Source organism: Neophocaena asiaeorientalis, unplaced genomic scaffold (assembly GCF_003031525.2).
Source record: "Neophocaena asiaeorientalis asiaeorientalis breed wild unplaced genomic scaffold, Neophocaena_asiaeorientalis_V1.1 scaffold381, whole genome shotgun sequence".
Lineage (NCBI taxonomy): Eukaryota > Metazoa > Chordata > Mammalia > Artiodactyla > Phocoenidae > Neophocaena > Neophocaena asiaeorientalis.
The window spans coordinates 3067602-3082544 of NW_020172812.1; the positions used below are offsets into that span (position 1 = coordinate 3067602).

Consider the following 14943-nt stretch of genomic DNA (forward strand, 5'->3'; position numbering starts at 1 on the left):
AACCACCGAGTTCAATGATTTGTGTATAGGATTAGAGCTCCAGCAAAGACAATAAAGGTGCGTAGATACTCAGTTCTGCTGAGGAAAAGTAGATGCCTTTGTGCTGTTTGACTGCTTGTTTAATTGGACCAAAGAAGCCATTCAGGCTCAGCTTCCCCTCACTGCCCCTTGCTCTGGCCCCTGACCAATGTATGACCTTCATCAGTGTTACTTCTTCCTCCAGCCTCATGTGACCAGAGTCGCACGGGACAGGACCCCTATGTCCTCATGGCCGGCTCCCAGGTGGAAATGGAGGAGTGGGTTAAATTCCTTAAGAGAGTCGCTGGCACACCCTCTGGAGGTAAGGACTCCTGCAGGCTTTCCTGGACAGGTGTCTGTGACATCTCAAGGATGGGAAGGAAGTAGTTTCAGACAAGAGCTTTCCTTGAACAGTGTTCAAAGAAGACCACCAGAGGGCGACTCTGAGGCCGTGCTCATTGCCAAGGCTCTAACTTCCCTCCCTGGGTGATGTCAAAGCCAACTCCAGATTAGCTGGAAGGACCACAAGCCCTTTGCACTCACCGGCAAATGTGTGTGATGCCCTGAAGCAGTCCTTTCTCCTCTCTGGACACAGTGCTCTCATCTGTAAAACGAACGGGTTGGACCGGCTGACCCCGGTTCCTGGCAGCACTAACCTTCAGTGGTACCAAGAGCCTGCCCAGTTATGGGGGTTTGGGAACCCAAGAAGGTTGATGGCAAGATCTATGCTGAAAGCATAAGTTAGGCTGATCAACACAGGAAACTAAAGCTGCTGTCCAGAATTGGGGTGGTCACAAGGAGGAGAGGTTCCGGAATTGTGTCTGCAGTCTTACAGGTACAAAGTGAATTCAAGGTTGAACACTTTTCTGGGTTACAAGTGTTTGAGTTTATAAGCTCAAGTTCAAGGTTACAAGCTCAAGTGTTTGAGCTCTCTGAGAACACTCAGTGTTGTGTCCACACTGCAGGAGGGTCCTGCCTGTGAATAACTAATGTGAAAAAAATCTGAAATTAACAAACAGGTGAATCCAGTATGTGTTTTTTCCTTTCCTAAAAATATGAAAGAACTGGTGACGCAATCTCAAGTGACCATTTTCCTTCAACTTTTTTAGGAACACACTCATTTGTGTCAACTCCAGGATAACGGTATAATTTATGATTATTTATCACTTATGCTGCCCGTTATTTTGGAAATGATTCGGGGGGGGCTGTTATAGCTCAAATATTAAATATTTATTTGATTGCCCAATAACTTCTTTCAAAAATCATGAACATCTTAACAATTTTGTGGACATTTGAAAAAATATAGGAAAACAATCACTCCTAAAACTACCAGAGGTGTTTTTATATTTTCCTTCCAGCTGGTGTTCATATATACATACTTGTTTCTCAGGATGAGAAACACAGGATTTATGCAGTTCAGAACCGTTTATTTTCTAGCTTAATTTTCCCAAAGGGCTATAGAATCTTAATTGATAAATTTTATCCAAATGATGTTAAACAAGAAAGAGGTATTTGCTGGGCAGGTGCAAAGCTACTCCAAGAAACCAAGGGCAGGAACTTCCAGGAGGACTGAAGGGACTGGGGCTGAGAACTGATGCTTCCCTGGGGCCACGCAGCTTCCCATTCCACTTTTCTCTGCCTGCCTGTTTTTGTCTAGTTAACAGCCCTCTGGCGCTCATGCCTGTCCCAAATACTGCTGTGCTAGCCCCAGCTATCCTATATTTATCTCTGGAGTACCAGCAGAGGCTGAGCTCAGCCTCTAGTGCAGCCCCCTTCCAGACTCCTGGCTCAGCTGTGGTCAGGATCTGGGGCAGGGAGGAAGTCCTGTGGCCAGTGACCTGCCCAGGAGGGGCTGCGAGAAAAGAAGTGCCTTGGATGGGACAGCCTAATTTGAGTGCCTGCCTCATACAAATAGCTGCAACCTATTACAAAAAAGAGGAGTGTAGGTTCATTAACCATTTCCCAGTCCCTAAACACAGTATTTTTTATGGTGCTAATCAGGTTGAGATGAGCGGTTTATTTATTAAAGCTCTGTTATGTGCTGCTCAGCCTGGATGGTCTGACCTGTGACCTTCCTTACTGCCCTGGATTGTGAGATGGCTGACATTTTCTGTTTTCCCTGGTCCAGTGCTTTAGGCTGTCTGCACAAGGGTAGCACATGTCATCTAAATTACGTACCTGTTCTGAGCCAAAATGCTGTGGAGGGCTCCCCTGGTGGCGCAGTGGTTGAAGTCCGCCTGCCGATGCAGGGGACACGGGTTCGTGCCCCGCGGTTCGGGAAGATCCCATGTGCCGCGGAGCGGCTGGGCCCGTGAGCCATGGCCGCTGAGCCTGCGCGTCCGGAGCCAGTGCTCCGCAGCGGGAGAGGCCACAACAGTGAGAGGCCCGCGTACCGCAAAAAAATAAATAAAATTGCTGTGGAGGCACTGTGACCGGCATCTATGCCCCGTGTGGTGCTCTGCTCAGCCTTGTCAGGGTGAACCGTTGCAACGGTCATAACCCACATGGGGATTTCTCCCTCACCCCACTTGGAGGCCACCACCGTCAGAAGCAAGTCAAGCGTAAGTCCTGTAGGCAGAGGAAAGTCCAAAGGAGGAGAAATAAGAGTCCAGCACTATTTATGTATTCAAAGAACAAGGTTTGGATTTGATGTGGCATCTCAGATTGAACCAAAATCGGCGATCTCAGGATGAGAAGGCATTTTAAGACAGCAGAGTCCAGTCTGAGGTCTTGGGACACGTCAGACATTTGCTCTTCCTGTTTGTAAGTCAGGAAACTTCAGTCCTGAGGAAGTAAACGATTTGTCCAAGGGGCCCAGCCATCGACGGGTTAGGGCTGGGGCTCCTGCCTTTGGGGAGGCCCTCTTTCGCCTTGTAAAGTGCCTCTCATCTGGGTCTACTAGATCGGCAGGGCATGCCCCCTCACATGCTGGAAAGTCACTGAGGTATGTTGCTGCTCTTTTTTCAGCTCTTCATGAAACTTTCTATGACTTTTCCCACCCAGAACCTACCCACTTCTCACCACCTTTGTTACTTGCCATCCTGGTTGAGGCACCAGACTGCCTTGTTCGAATTGCAGCAGCGGTCTCCAAACTCTCTCCACGCTTCCAGGCTCACCTTCTTATAGTCTGTTTTCAACAGAGAGAAGAGTGAACCTATTAAACCTGTCATCTCAAGACCCTTCTCTGCTCATCACTGTCTAATAGCTTGCTTTCTCTCTCAGAGGAAAAGTCGGAAGCCTTATAATGACTCCACACACAATCTGCCCCCACCCCCATGACCTCTCTGACCTTGTTTTCTAGAACCCTCTCCAGTGCTCATTTCACTCCAGCTTCACCAGCCTCCTTGCTCTTCCCCAAACACCCTAGGTACACTCCTGCCTCACGGCCCTTGCACTGGCTGCTTTCTCTGTCTGGAACCCTCCTTCCCCAGGGTGCTGCACGGCTTGGTCCCTTGCTTTCCTCAGGTCTTTGCTCAAACTTCACTTCAGTGAGCCTTCCCCTGATCGTCCCGTTTCACATTGAACCCCTTCCCTACCAAGTCATTCTCATGCCAATTCTGAAGAGCTGAGGCTTCTTCCTGCCCCGACTCCTTTTCCGGCTCCCCTGATGGGAGAGAGGGTCCACATGTTTCCCGTGGCATACCTAACTTCTTCCCCGCAGCTCCTCCTGCATCCGAGCTGACTCTGGACACGCCTCTTACCTTGTCCGATTTGATTCTGGGACCAATTCCAGTGGGTGTGTGTTGGGGAGAGGGGGAGGGCTCCCCACACGTCTAAGCCATTCTTGGACACCAGCTCGGTGTTCTACAATTTAACTCAATTTTGATGCTATCTACCTGGAGATAGCTTCAGATTTCACGGGTTAATGGCTCAGTCCTACAAAACTGCCCTCATATGCCTATGGCAAGTCCAGATTGTACCCTGTGCGTCTAACCAACCAGCTACCGATAGGAAGTTCCACAACCCCCTCCTTGGGTTCAAAGAATTTGCTAGAGTAGCTCACAGAACAGAGGAAACCAGTTCACTTACTAGATTACTGGCTTATTATAGTAGAACAAAGCTCTGGAACAGCCAGATAGAAGAGACGCATAGAGAAGGTATGGGGAACAGGCACGGAGCTTCCATGCCCTCTCCCAGCGCCATTCTACCTGCACCTCCTTGGGTTCACCAACCCGGAAGCTCTCTGAACTCATCCTTTGGGGCTTTTCTGGAGGCTTTAGTACATAGGCCTGATTGATTAAATCATTGGCCATTGATGATTGAACTCAATCACCAGCCCCTCTCCCCTCCCTGGTGGGTGGGACTGAAAGTTCCAAACCAATAATCACATGGTTGGTTCCCCTGGCACCCAGCCCCCATCCTTAGCTGGGATCCAAAAATTACCTCTTTAACGTAACGAAAGACACTTTATCGCTCTCATCACAGGAAATTTGAAGAGTTTTAGGAACTCTGTGCCAGGAAGTGGGTGGAAGACGAAAAAATATTTATTATTATAAATCACAATATTGTACCTTGGAGAGCAGCTCTTTGGTGCATCTGGGTGTTCCAGCCTTTTCCTTCCTAGACAGCCAATTTCTCTCTCTCTCTCTCACTCCCTTTTTTTTTTTCTTTCTTTCTTTCTTTTCCTACCTTTTCTTAAGGGCCCAGCTGGAAAGGTTAGATTAATTTTTTCCCAGAAATTCTGGATGCAATTCTAGGTTGTCCCGAATTACGTAGGAGAAAGGGAAGGGAGGCGATCGCACCTCAACTTCAGGTGACTTGTTCCCAGGCTCCCAGCTGCCCACTTTCTCCAAACCACCTCCTCCTTTTAGTAAGGGGGCTCTGCCTTCCCTGGATCTTCGCATTGAAACCTGGTCTCCGTCCCATCCCCAGGAGGCTGGCAGCCACCCTGCTAATTGTTACTCAAGCGGGACCTGCTTTGCCTTCTTCCTCTTGGAAGATGGCCTCTGAAGTTTTCCTTGGGCCATCACTGGGCGCAGAAGCACGGCACTAAATTATGCATAATTCTGCTCCACGCAAGCAGGTTGAAAGACCCTGGGGCAGGTCGCATGGTTTAAGCGTCTTTGTGTGTTTGCCAGCACTAGGTATGGATCATATAAATATGGAATTGTTCTATGCCTCAGGTTCCCTTTCTCCCTCTCATTTCTTTAGGTCTCTGCAGCCTTCAGAGCAAGATTTCACAACCCACAGCCCAGCGTAGCCTGTGGGAGTGTGGTCTCTGTGATTCACTGTGACCTCACGTGTCCTGCTTTTTCTCTGTGGCTAAATGGGACATTACGAGGGATGATTTTTATTTATTTTCAATGATTCCCTCACCTCCCTTCCCCTGAGATCCTAACACCAGACGGATACTTATTTAATTCATTTACTCAACAAATATTTCTTGAGCACGTGTTACGTGCCAAGCACGGCACCAGCACTGGGAGTACAACAATGAGAGAGAGAAGAAGAGAGAAAAAAAGAAAAGACAAAGTCTCTACTTTCAAGGAGATCACAGTCTAGCAGAAGACACAGAAAGGAAACAAAAACCTCAAGGAAAACCATAAAATTACAACGGCGAAAAGTACCATGAAGAAAAAACTCATGATGATATGTAGGGGGAAAAAATGTCTTTGTTAAGAAGTTCAGGGAAGGCGTCCCTGAACTAGTGATGATTAAGCTTCTCTCTGAAAGGCCAGTAGAGGCCAGCTAGGCAGAGAAGGGGGAAGAGGAGCAGTGTCCCAGTCAGAGGAATAGCATGTGCAAAGGTCCTGTGGCAGAGAGGAGAATGGGCTCTGGAGCGAGAAGAAGGTGAGAACAGTGGAGATAGCTATGTTAAAGACGTGGGTCTTCATCCTAAAGTGGCTTGGATGAGGGTGGGGGTGGTGGAGATGGAGAGAAGTAAACAGGCTTGCTTGTTTCTGTGGTAGCATTGCCAGGACATGGGAGTGAATTTGACATGGAAGGAGACTGTGGTGTCAAAGATGAGTCCTCCTTTCCTAGGAGCACATGGAAGGGTGAACTTGGTTGGCAGCATCACACTGCCCAGGACCCTTCCTGGCAGTCCTTCCCTGCCCCTGCCTATCCTGCCCATGACGCTGAGAGTCCATTTCAAGGCTCCTGGGCATGTCTAGTTGGCCTGCTGCACTTTTTGCTGAATCTTCTCAATGGGAGGGGGGAAATCCTCTCATTTTACCCGGCAACCCACCTCCAAAATCCTTCTCTCTGAACGCTCCACTGAGCCACACGCAACTCAGTCACTTCCAGGGAAGGGTAGGCCGGCTTCATCAGCGCTAAGTGAAATCCTGTGTTCCTGCCAGAGGCTTTGATATATGGAGCGATGTTGGTAAGGGCTGTGTGTGGGATTTTTCTTTTTTTTTTTTTTAACCCACGTCCCTGGTATTCCTTGAATGGCAGTTGACAGTTCGTTGCTAAGTAAAAGGAGGCACTTATTTTTATTGCGGGGGCCTTGACAGCTTTATGTTCACTCTTTAAAAGCCAAGAGTCATGTGTGTAAAGGTGAGTGGGGAGGAGAAGTAGTGTGGGAAGGAGGAAGGGAGGGCCGGGGCAGGTGCCGACACATCCCATGGTTTCAGTGCCGGAATCAGAACCTGAGCAGTATTGGCAAGCATGTGTTGATCTGGAAGCAAGAGGGGATGGTTCTTGCAGCTTGGGGAGGAGGGAAGGTCTGAGCCTGGCCCAGCAGAAAGTACGATTCCTCGGCCCCCACCATGCCTCATATTCCCAGGATGCCGCGGTGGGAACTGGGCTGTGGCTTTCCTGCCCTGGCACTGCCCTTTTGCTGGAATTTCAGGAAGAAAACCCCCAAGCTCCAAAAGAAAGGTATTTCTTTCCTATTTTGTGATTCAATTCTTCCACGAAAAGACACTTCGCCCAGCTCCCCTTCCCTCTCCTGTCTGAGAGGGGGATGCACCTGGGACTGAGCCTCTGGGGACGGGGCCAGTGGGGAGAGGGAGGAGAGGGGCAGGGTGGGCTCTTGGTGACCTGGGCCGGACTGGAGGTGGGGTGGGAGGGGCTCTTGTCCTGAATCCAGGAGTGTTGGAGCGATGATGAAGTAGGAGCTACGTTAGAAGGGAGGTGACAGCTAATCTTTCTACTTTTGCTTACCGGAACCAACACGGTGTTCTGGGGTTTTCCAGCAAATCTGGGGAGAGGGCTTAAGAAGTAAAGAATGGAGGATGGCTTGTGAGTAGAAACGGCGCAGCTTACCCCTCTCTCTCTTCCCTTGAGCCTTGCTGCTGTCTGAAATTTCACCTAGACAATGTTATTCCACTGAGTTTAAACAAGAAGGACTAAAGTACTGATTTTAGAATCACAGGGCAAATATGACCTTGGACAGATTCCTAATCTGAGTCTCAGTTTTCTCATCTATGAAATGGAACAACTGTAGGGTTCTTACGAGGACTAAATGAGAGCACACGTGAAAGCTTTTAGGGTAGTCTGTCATAAATTAGCTTAATTAATTAAATGTATTAATAATTAGATTACATATTATAATTAATTAAGATTTGTACCTGTTTAGATGGAAATGCGTCTGTTAAGGTGGTGGGTCCAAAGCGATGAGCAGTTCCGGGTGGATGCGTGGCCGGCAGAGGTTAAAAAGGGTAGTAAGTAGGGCACTAGTTCCCTGAAGGACTGAGTGCAAGCTAGGAGGGCTTGGCACAGAAGGGGGAGCTGGGTTTCACCTCTCGGAATCCTTGGGGTGGGAAATGGTCGTTGAGTACCTGTCTGCCGTCTTCCTCCATCACTGGTCCCTTCCCTAGTTTCCCTGGATTTTTTTGGTTCATCTATTCCCTTATACTTAGGCTCTTTCATGTCCACCCAGGGTCAAAGGGTAGCAATCAGGATCCATAAGTCAGCGGTAGGTAGAACTCACGATTGGGTCTTTGGAGTTCCAGGGATACGGAGTTCATCATATGCGATGTGAGATGAAAAGTGACCATCCCTGACCTAGACAAACTGAACAAACAAGGATGCCCTTTCTCTCATGTTAGAAGGGACCTGTGGGTCCTGATGTCTCTAGAGCAGGTCGTGGTCATTTCTTGGTAAGAATAACTTGGACTGATTTCTAGGCTGGAGATGGAAAGTTTGGAACCTTTGACATATGGGTGATATTTAAAGCCGTGAGATTATGAAGTAGATGCAGATGTAGAAGGAAAGGCCTGAGACACTGCAACCTTTAGAGGACAGGGAGGAAGGAGGAATCATCGAAGGAGGCAGGGAACGAGAGGCCAAACAAATAAATGGAGAACCAAAAGTCACGTGGGAAACTGTCTCAAGAAGGAGGGATGATTTGCTGGGTCACATGTTGCTGATGGAGCAGTTCAGATAAAGACTGAGAATTTGACCCTGGACTTTAGAAATGTAGAGGCCATTGATTTCTTTGACAAGCCCAAGTTTGAGGAAGTGCTGAGAAGAGTACATTTAGGAGAGGAGAGATGGGCAACAGGAGGAATGGAAGACAGCAGGTAACATCACTTTGAGGACGAGTCTGTCGTGTGGCAGGTTCTGTGCCAGGAGGTAAAATTAGATGGTGAGCCAGGCAGGCTGTCTGACTCTGAGGAGCCCACAGTCCAGTGGAAGAGAGATGCTTAACTAAATCATCATAAAGGGACACGAGAAGCGATGAGGTATGCACAGGGAACGCCATGAGCACAGCAGAGGGAGTAACCAGTTCCCTCTTAGAAGAAGGTGTTTGAATTCAGGCTGCAGGAAAATCAGGTTTCCAGGTGGGCAGGAGGGAGGGCTTTTACTCCAGTGATTTTTTGTTTTTGTTTTTTGCGGTACGCAGGCCTCTCACTGTTGTGGCCTCTCCTGTTGCGGAGCACGGGCTCCGGACACGCGCAGGCTCAGCGGCCAACAGCTCACGGGCCCAGCCGCTCCGCGGCATGTGGGAACTTCCCGGACCGGGGCACAAACCCGTGTCCCCCGCATCGGCAGACGGACTCTCAACCGCTGCGCCACCAGGGAAGCCCCTTCACTCCAGAGTTTTTAAGAGAAAGACTATTTTTCCTTCTTCCTATCATAATCTCCAGCTACCAAAGAAGCTGGTCCACAGCAGACGCTCAGTCTATATTTGCCAAATGATTTCATGAGTTCCAGTGGAAGGAATTTGCAAGAAAAAGAACTGCAAAAGAAACCATTACAATAATGTGGACAGTACGAACGAGGATAGAGAAGAGAAAGAGTTTAAAGGGGATTTAAAAGGTCCTGATCTGTTAAGAAGGAAGGAGGGTTGTTGCAGATACTTCGAACGCTCACACTTTTGCTAACTGGGTTAGTTGAGGGCGGGTACCTTGCGTTAATGGCTTTGTACTCTCAAGGTCTAGGAGAATGCGCGCTGCTTGACTGCTTGATTGAAGGCTATTGCCTGTGGGGAAGTGTGTAGGAGAAGCAGTGATATGGGAGAGTTGGGGACGGGATAAGAGTGAGATTGGAGAAGACAGTGGGAGAGCTGCCATCAGATGTTGGGCTTATAGGCTCAGAAGAGGGACAGAAAGAAATAAGGGAGATAGAGATGATAGAGAGAGAGAGATTGGACCAGGTATGCAGATTTATGTGTCAATTTATAGGTGATATCCAAATGCATGGAGTTGCATGAACTTTCGCAAGGATAACATCTAGAGGGAGGAGAAGTCTGAGTCGGAATGCTAGGAAATGACACACTGAAGGGGCAGGTGGAGGAAGGGCAAGTACTGGAGCCTGCAGAGCAGCTTGCAGAGAGGTGAGACTAGAGTGAGGGTGGACTGTTTCACAGCCACATAAGGAGAAAGTCTTGGGGAAGGAAGGAGAATCAATACCACAGAGTCTTCAGAGAAGACCAGTAGAGTGTGGAATGAACATAGGTCAGATCTGGCCATTAGGAGGGCACGAGAAATCTTAGTGAGCAGATTGGATGGGAAGATGCAGCTTGTGAAACAAGGTTGAGATGGATTGAGAGTTTACATGAATAACAAGGGAAACAGTAGAGGCTATGAGGGTGGATGACTCTCTCCAGAAGTAGACATGTTTTTCTATGAGCATATTGGTGAAGAGAAGAAAGGCAGGTATTAGTTGATTGCATGAGAGCAGGGGTGGGAGATGATTCTTTAATAAATTGGTAAAGATTTAGACTCACATGCTCTTTCAATCTAAGATATAATAGAGGAGTGAAGACCTAGGAGAGGTGAAAAGGATGGAACCCACAGTTCAAGAAACATCATCTTAGAGGAAAGCATACGGTACTTTTCTTCCCCTGAGAGAGGACAGACAGACGGACAGAGGAGGAAGGATAGGAGAGGCAGAGACTGGAGACCGGGGGGCTCTCTCATGATGCCCTTCATTTGGGGAGAGAAGCGAAGGAGGAGACAAGGTCACCTGCTGAGGCAGAGGGGAGGGGATGGCGTGGTGAAGATTTGGACTGAAGGTCTTGTGGAGATCGGTATTCTCTGTACCTCTGCGGCCTGAGAAAGGCATGGAGGGGGTGGTGGAGATGCTGGACGGAAAAGGAATGTTGGAAAATGAGTGTCTTGGGGAGAATGACATTGAAAGGCTTGACTGTGGACATGGGAGGAAGAGAAGATGAACACAGGACACGGCTGAGAGACTCGGTTGAGGAGAAAAGCTGGTGGGCTGGCTGTGCAGAGGGCTGGAAGAAGGAACTTGATTCCAGATCGTCTGCCTTGGGACCTCAGAGTTGGAGGTCATGTTTGATAGCTCTGACGTCTCCATGACGGTATCCTTCTCCATGGGCATCCAGTGGGCTCCTTGAGCCCAAGTTTCAACTGCTCTGAAACACATCTGCTACTCCCTTTGAGGTGCCCTCCCTGGACCCCTCAAAGGGAATTTTACAAATGTCTCCTCGTCTATGTTTTGAGTCAGATCATTTTAATCATTTCCTTCCAGTTTGGTGAAAACAGAAACCTAATGCTGTATAGTTCCTCACATCCTCTAACTGTTTCTCACTATTTTGCATGGAGTCCTTTCATTTTCATAACTTGGTAGTAAGCTAACTGAAAGCGAGAACCACATCTTCCAGTCCCTCCTTTTCTGTATAACCCATTTCACGTGACCTGCTGTTAACACATGCAGGGCACTCAATAGATGTTAGTGTGACGCTGAATTCATTTACTGATGGGGGCCCTACTATGGTTTAAACTATAGAAATGCCCAAATTGTCATGAATCACGGAAAGCACTTGCTTAAAGATGACATAATTCATTAAGTAATTCAGCAAAACTGGTTGACTGTCTACGTTGAGCCAGGCCCCATGCTGAACAAGATAATGACAAGAGACCCCTCCCCATACTCCCGGCCTCAGGAAGCCTACAGTCTTGCAGAGGGCACAGTACTTACAAATGACAATAGCACAGTGGAAAAGGGATTGGGGTGTTACAGAAGGGATACAGGTGCACAGAATGGCAATGGAGCCCCTCGGGCTGGGTCAGGGAAAACTTGGCAGAGGTGATGATATTGAGTCGGGCCAAGGAACACATAGAATCTTAGTAGACAGGGAAGGGAGAGATAAACAGACTGCCTCAGCAAGGGCATGAGGGCTAGAGAGCACTGTGGGCTTTGAGATCATCAGGTTGAGATGCCAGATCAGGCAGAAAGGTAGGTAGGAGCCAGTACAAATGCCAACCTGGTTTTCAAACTTTAGCCACAGAAATATTTAAGCAAACAGTCTCACTGGAATGCTGTAAGTAAAACAGACAACAACCCAGCAGGTCAGGTTGGGAGGAGGGAGGAGGGAGGCCCACGTGCTCAGCTCCTCCGAAATGCTCTCACCTCTCAGCATCTGAGGGGCCTCTGAGGAACCCCTGGAGCTTTGAAGGGGGAATTTGAAAATCGCTGCTGTGGCAATTGGGGAAGAAGTGGGTGACTATTAAAAACAAGGACAAACGTGCTCAGGTAGACCAGTTGTTTAAATAGCAGGAGGGTTTTGAACAAGTACAGGAGAGGAGACCACAGCAGGGGGAGGTGAGAGAGGAGTCCAGCCTGGCCTAGGGCAGTGGGAAGTGGGGAGGACATGGTGGATTCCAGAGAGATCGCTGCAGCTCTTTACATGTGGCATCCGCGTTAATTAGAGACTGGATAAAGGGGACCAACCAGAGAGAATCATGGGGGAAACTAAAGGGCTTTGGGAACAGTGTCCTAGCGACTGGAGTGGTCAGTGTAACAGAGCCCTAATTATGCCAGAGAGAAAACCAGGCAGGACAGAGCTGAAACCATGACTGTCTTCTGAATCTCCGGGACATAAAGGCATGAGGCCCTGGGGCCCTATGGGGCCCAGCCAACCAGTGTCCTGATTTATAAACAAACCTTGTTACACTGATGGGGTGGGGAAATTATAGAGCCAAGTGCTGACAGGGCTCAGTGGAGATGGTCCACACATGCTGAAGGGAGGGAGGGAGGGAGGGAGGGAATTACACTGAAGGCAGTGTAATTTGGAAAAATATTTTTAGAAAGCAATTTGCATGCTGTAGTCATTAAAATGTTCAAACCACTTAAACTAGTAATTCTACATGTGGGAATGTAGAATGCCCTAAGGAAATAGTCCAAAAGAAGGAAGAGCCTAGGTTCATGCATCCAAATGTTAATTAATCAATTAATTAAGAATTATACATTGCACTATACATTCCAGGAACTCTGCTAGGGGGGTGGCCATGTTCGCTCACAATAGTAGAGCCCGGTAAACAACGTAAATTCTTTTAAATGCCGCAATGGTTTAATACAGTATGAGACATCCGCATGATAGACTATTATGCTTTAATGCTACATGACACAAGCAGAATTCAAGATGGCCTGCTTGCTTCTCTTCAGTTTACTACCTGGGCTTGAACTCTGATGGTACTGTGTCCTGGCCCCTGACCTCGGCAAGTTCATTAGCACCTCTAAGGCTCAGTATCTTTCATCGGAAGGCGGGCACAATGATATCAACATCTCATGGGATTCCTGTCAAGATTAAATGAGAAAAGGCGTACAAATTTAGCACGATTCCTAGCACAAAACAAGCACTCATTAAAAGTGAGTTGTTATGTTAAATATGATAAATGTGGACAAACAGAAAAAGACTGACAGACTGCTTCAAGTGGACCTCCCCCAGTTTATAGCCCCAGGAAATATTGTGTGATTTGTCTTCTGTGTCTTGTTTAGTATCATTGCAGAAAATCAAGACATAGACAAAGCACTTTGACCTATCAGTTCCTCCAAGGGAAGTCGGAGTGACGGGCAGGCTCTGCTTTTTTCTCTTCCCAGCGGTGTTCGGCCAGCGCTTGGATGAGACCGTGGCCTATGAGCAGAAATTCGGCCCCCACCTGGTGCCCATCCTGGTGGAGAAGTGTGCCGAGTTCATCCTGGAGCACGGCCTGAACGAAGAGGGCATCTTCCGACTGCCTGGGCAGGACAACCTGGTGAAGCAGCTGAGAGATGCTTTTGACGCAGGGGAGCGGCCCTCCTTTGACAGGTATGCCGTCCTTGCCTCGCCTCCCCTGTGCCCTGCTTGGCTGACAGGACCTCTTTCTACCAGTTGAGCTATGGGACTCGGACAGGTGCTTCCAAAAGCCCTGGTTTGCAACAGAAAGAACCTTTTGTTTTGCTCATAACTCAGAATTTGGGAGCCTGGAACACAGTTAGAGGGGCATTCTGGTCATTTAGGTGAGAGATGATGGAACTAGAACTGGGGCCTTGCAGGGCAGTCAAGGGGTGTTTAGGATATGGTGGGAGGGGAAGGGTGGACCAAGGGAGGAAGATGGGACTTACCTCAAGGCACGCACTTCGGAGCGGACGAGGGGTGGAGAATTGCCGAGCTGCCTGTACCGACTCTGGGTGGTGGATAAGGCACCATGTCCATATCCAAGGGCTCCACGGTCTTCCTCAGCTTTCCAGAAATGGCCAGAGCCAGGACTTCTTGTTAACTTGGGCGACCACAGTTCTGTGCAACTCTGAACTTGGTCCTGAACCCTTTGGGAGGGGGTGCATACCGACATCTTGGCGTTCTCCCAATCTCCTCCGTGGAGGTTGCCCAGTCCTGTTTGGGGCATTCCAGACGCAATGACATTTCTTCCACCATCCCCTTCCCGCCCCTGCTGCTGCAGCCACCCTGCCAAGGTTTCCTTCTCTGCCCTGCTCAGCGGGTACAACCGCCACCCGACATTGTATACTTTCTGTCTGTTGTGCAATATTTGCCCCAGTTGCCTGCACGTGCTTGTCCTGCTGGCAAGACAGAGCCACTGTTGTTTCCAAATCGGCAGCCCATAAACCAAGATTCATTGAGACGGGCCTGAACTCTTCCAGTTTCCAAAGGCTGAAATCCCCCCAAGAGCTTATTTACGATAGAGGACTCGGGCTGATCCTGGGAAAATCGCGAACAGCTAAGTGTGGTGCTGTGTGGAACGTCTCACCCTCCCTCTCCCTCACCTCCCACTCCAATCACCAACGATGCCCACCCTCCCTCGGAAGCATCGCCGAGACCCGTCTGTTTCTCTCCATTCTCGAAGCCACTGTCTTAGTTTGGATCACCATATGTCTGTCTTTGCTGCCCTTGGCATGCAATAGGTTGATTTATCAAGGTGCTGTGTTGTATCAGGAAAGGAACAGGTGAAGATGGTACTGGAACTAGAGCAGGTTATGGGCATCAAATTTAGAGAGATTTCAGCGGGACCATAAGTCACATTTCATTATCGGGTACCTATTCAATCAAGTTCACTACCTTTATATTCACTTTTCTTTTTATGGTTTTAACTAGCTTTATGTTGATCAAAAAATACAGATGGGTTGTTGCTAAGGCAATGAGAACAGTCAGCCAGGAGGACGAGAGGTGATCGTGGGGATTGCCAGACACCTGCCCAAGGCTTGAGCTTCTGCATCTGTAAAGTCAGCCTAGGTGGTAGACTTGGAGTCTTTGATTCTGTGAAATATTTGGGGCTGGAGGGAAGAGAGTTACTA

General features: G+C 48.6%; 1 protein-coding gene across 4 annotated transcripts in view; it reads left to right on the forward strand.

Annotated features, from left to right (window-relative positions):
- Positions 1-14943, forward strand: part of ARHGAP25 (Rho GTPase activating protein 25) — an 84661-nt gene that overhangs the window by 52828 nt on the left and 16890 nt on the right. For 3 of the 4 annotated variants that reach the window (XM_024741619.1, XM_024741618.1, XM_024741617.1), the window contains exons 4-5: positions 224-340; positions 13255-13462. In XM_024741619.1, the coding sequence (XP_024597387.1) occupies positions 224-340; positions 13255-13462 (325 nt within the window). The remainder of the gene's footprint in view (positions 1-223; positions 341-13254; positions 13463-14943) is intronic. The other variant, XM_024741620.1, reaches the window with a different exon arrangement.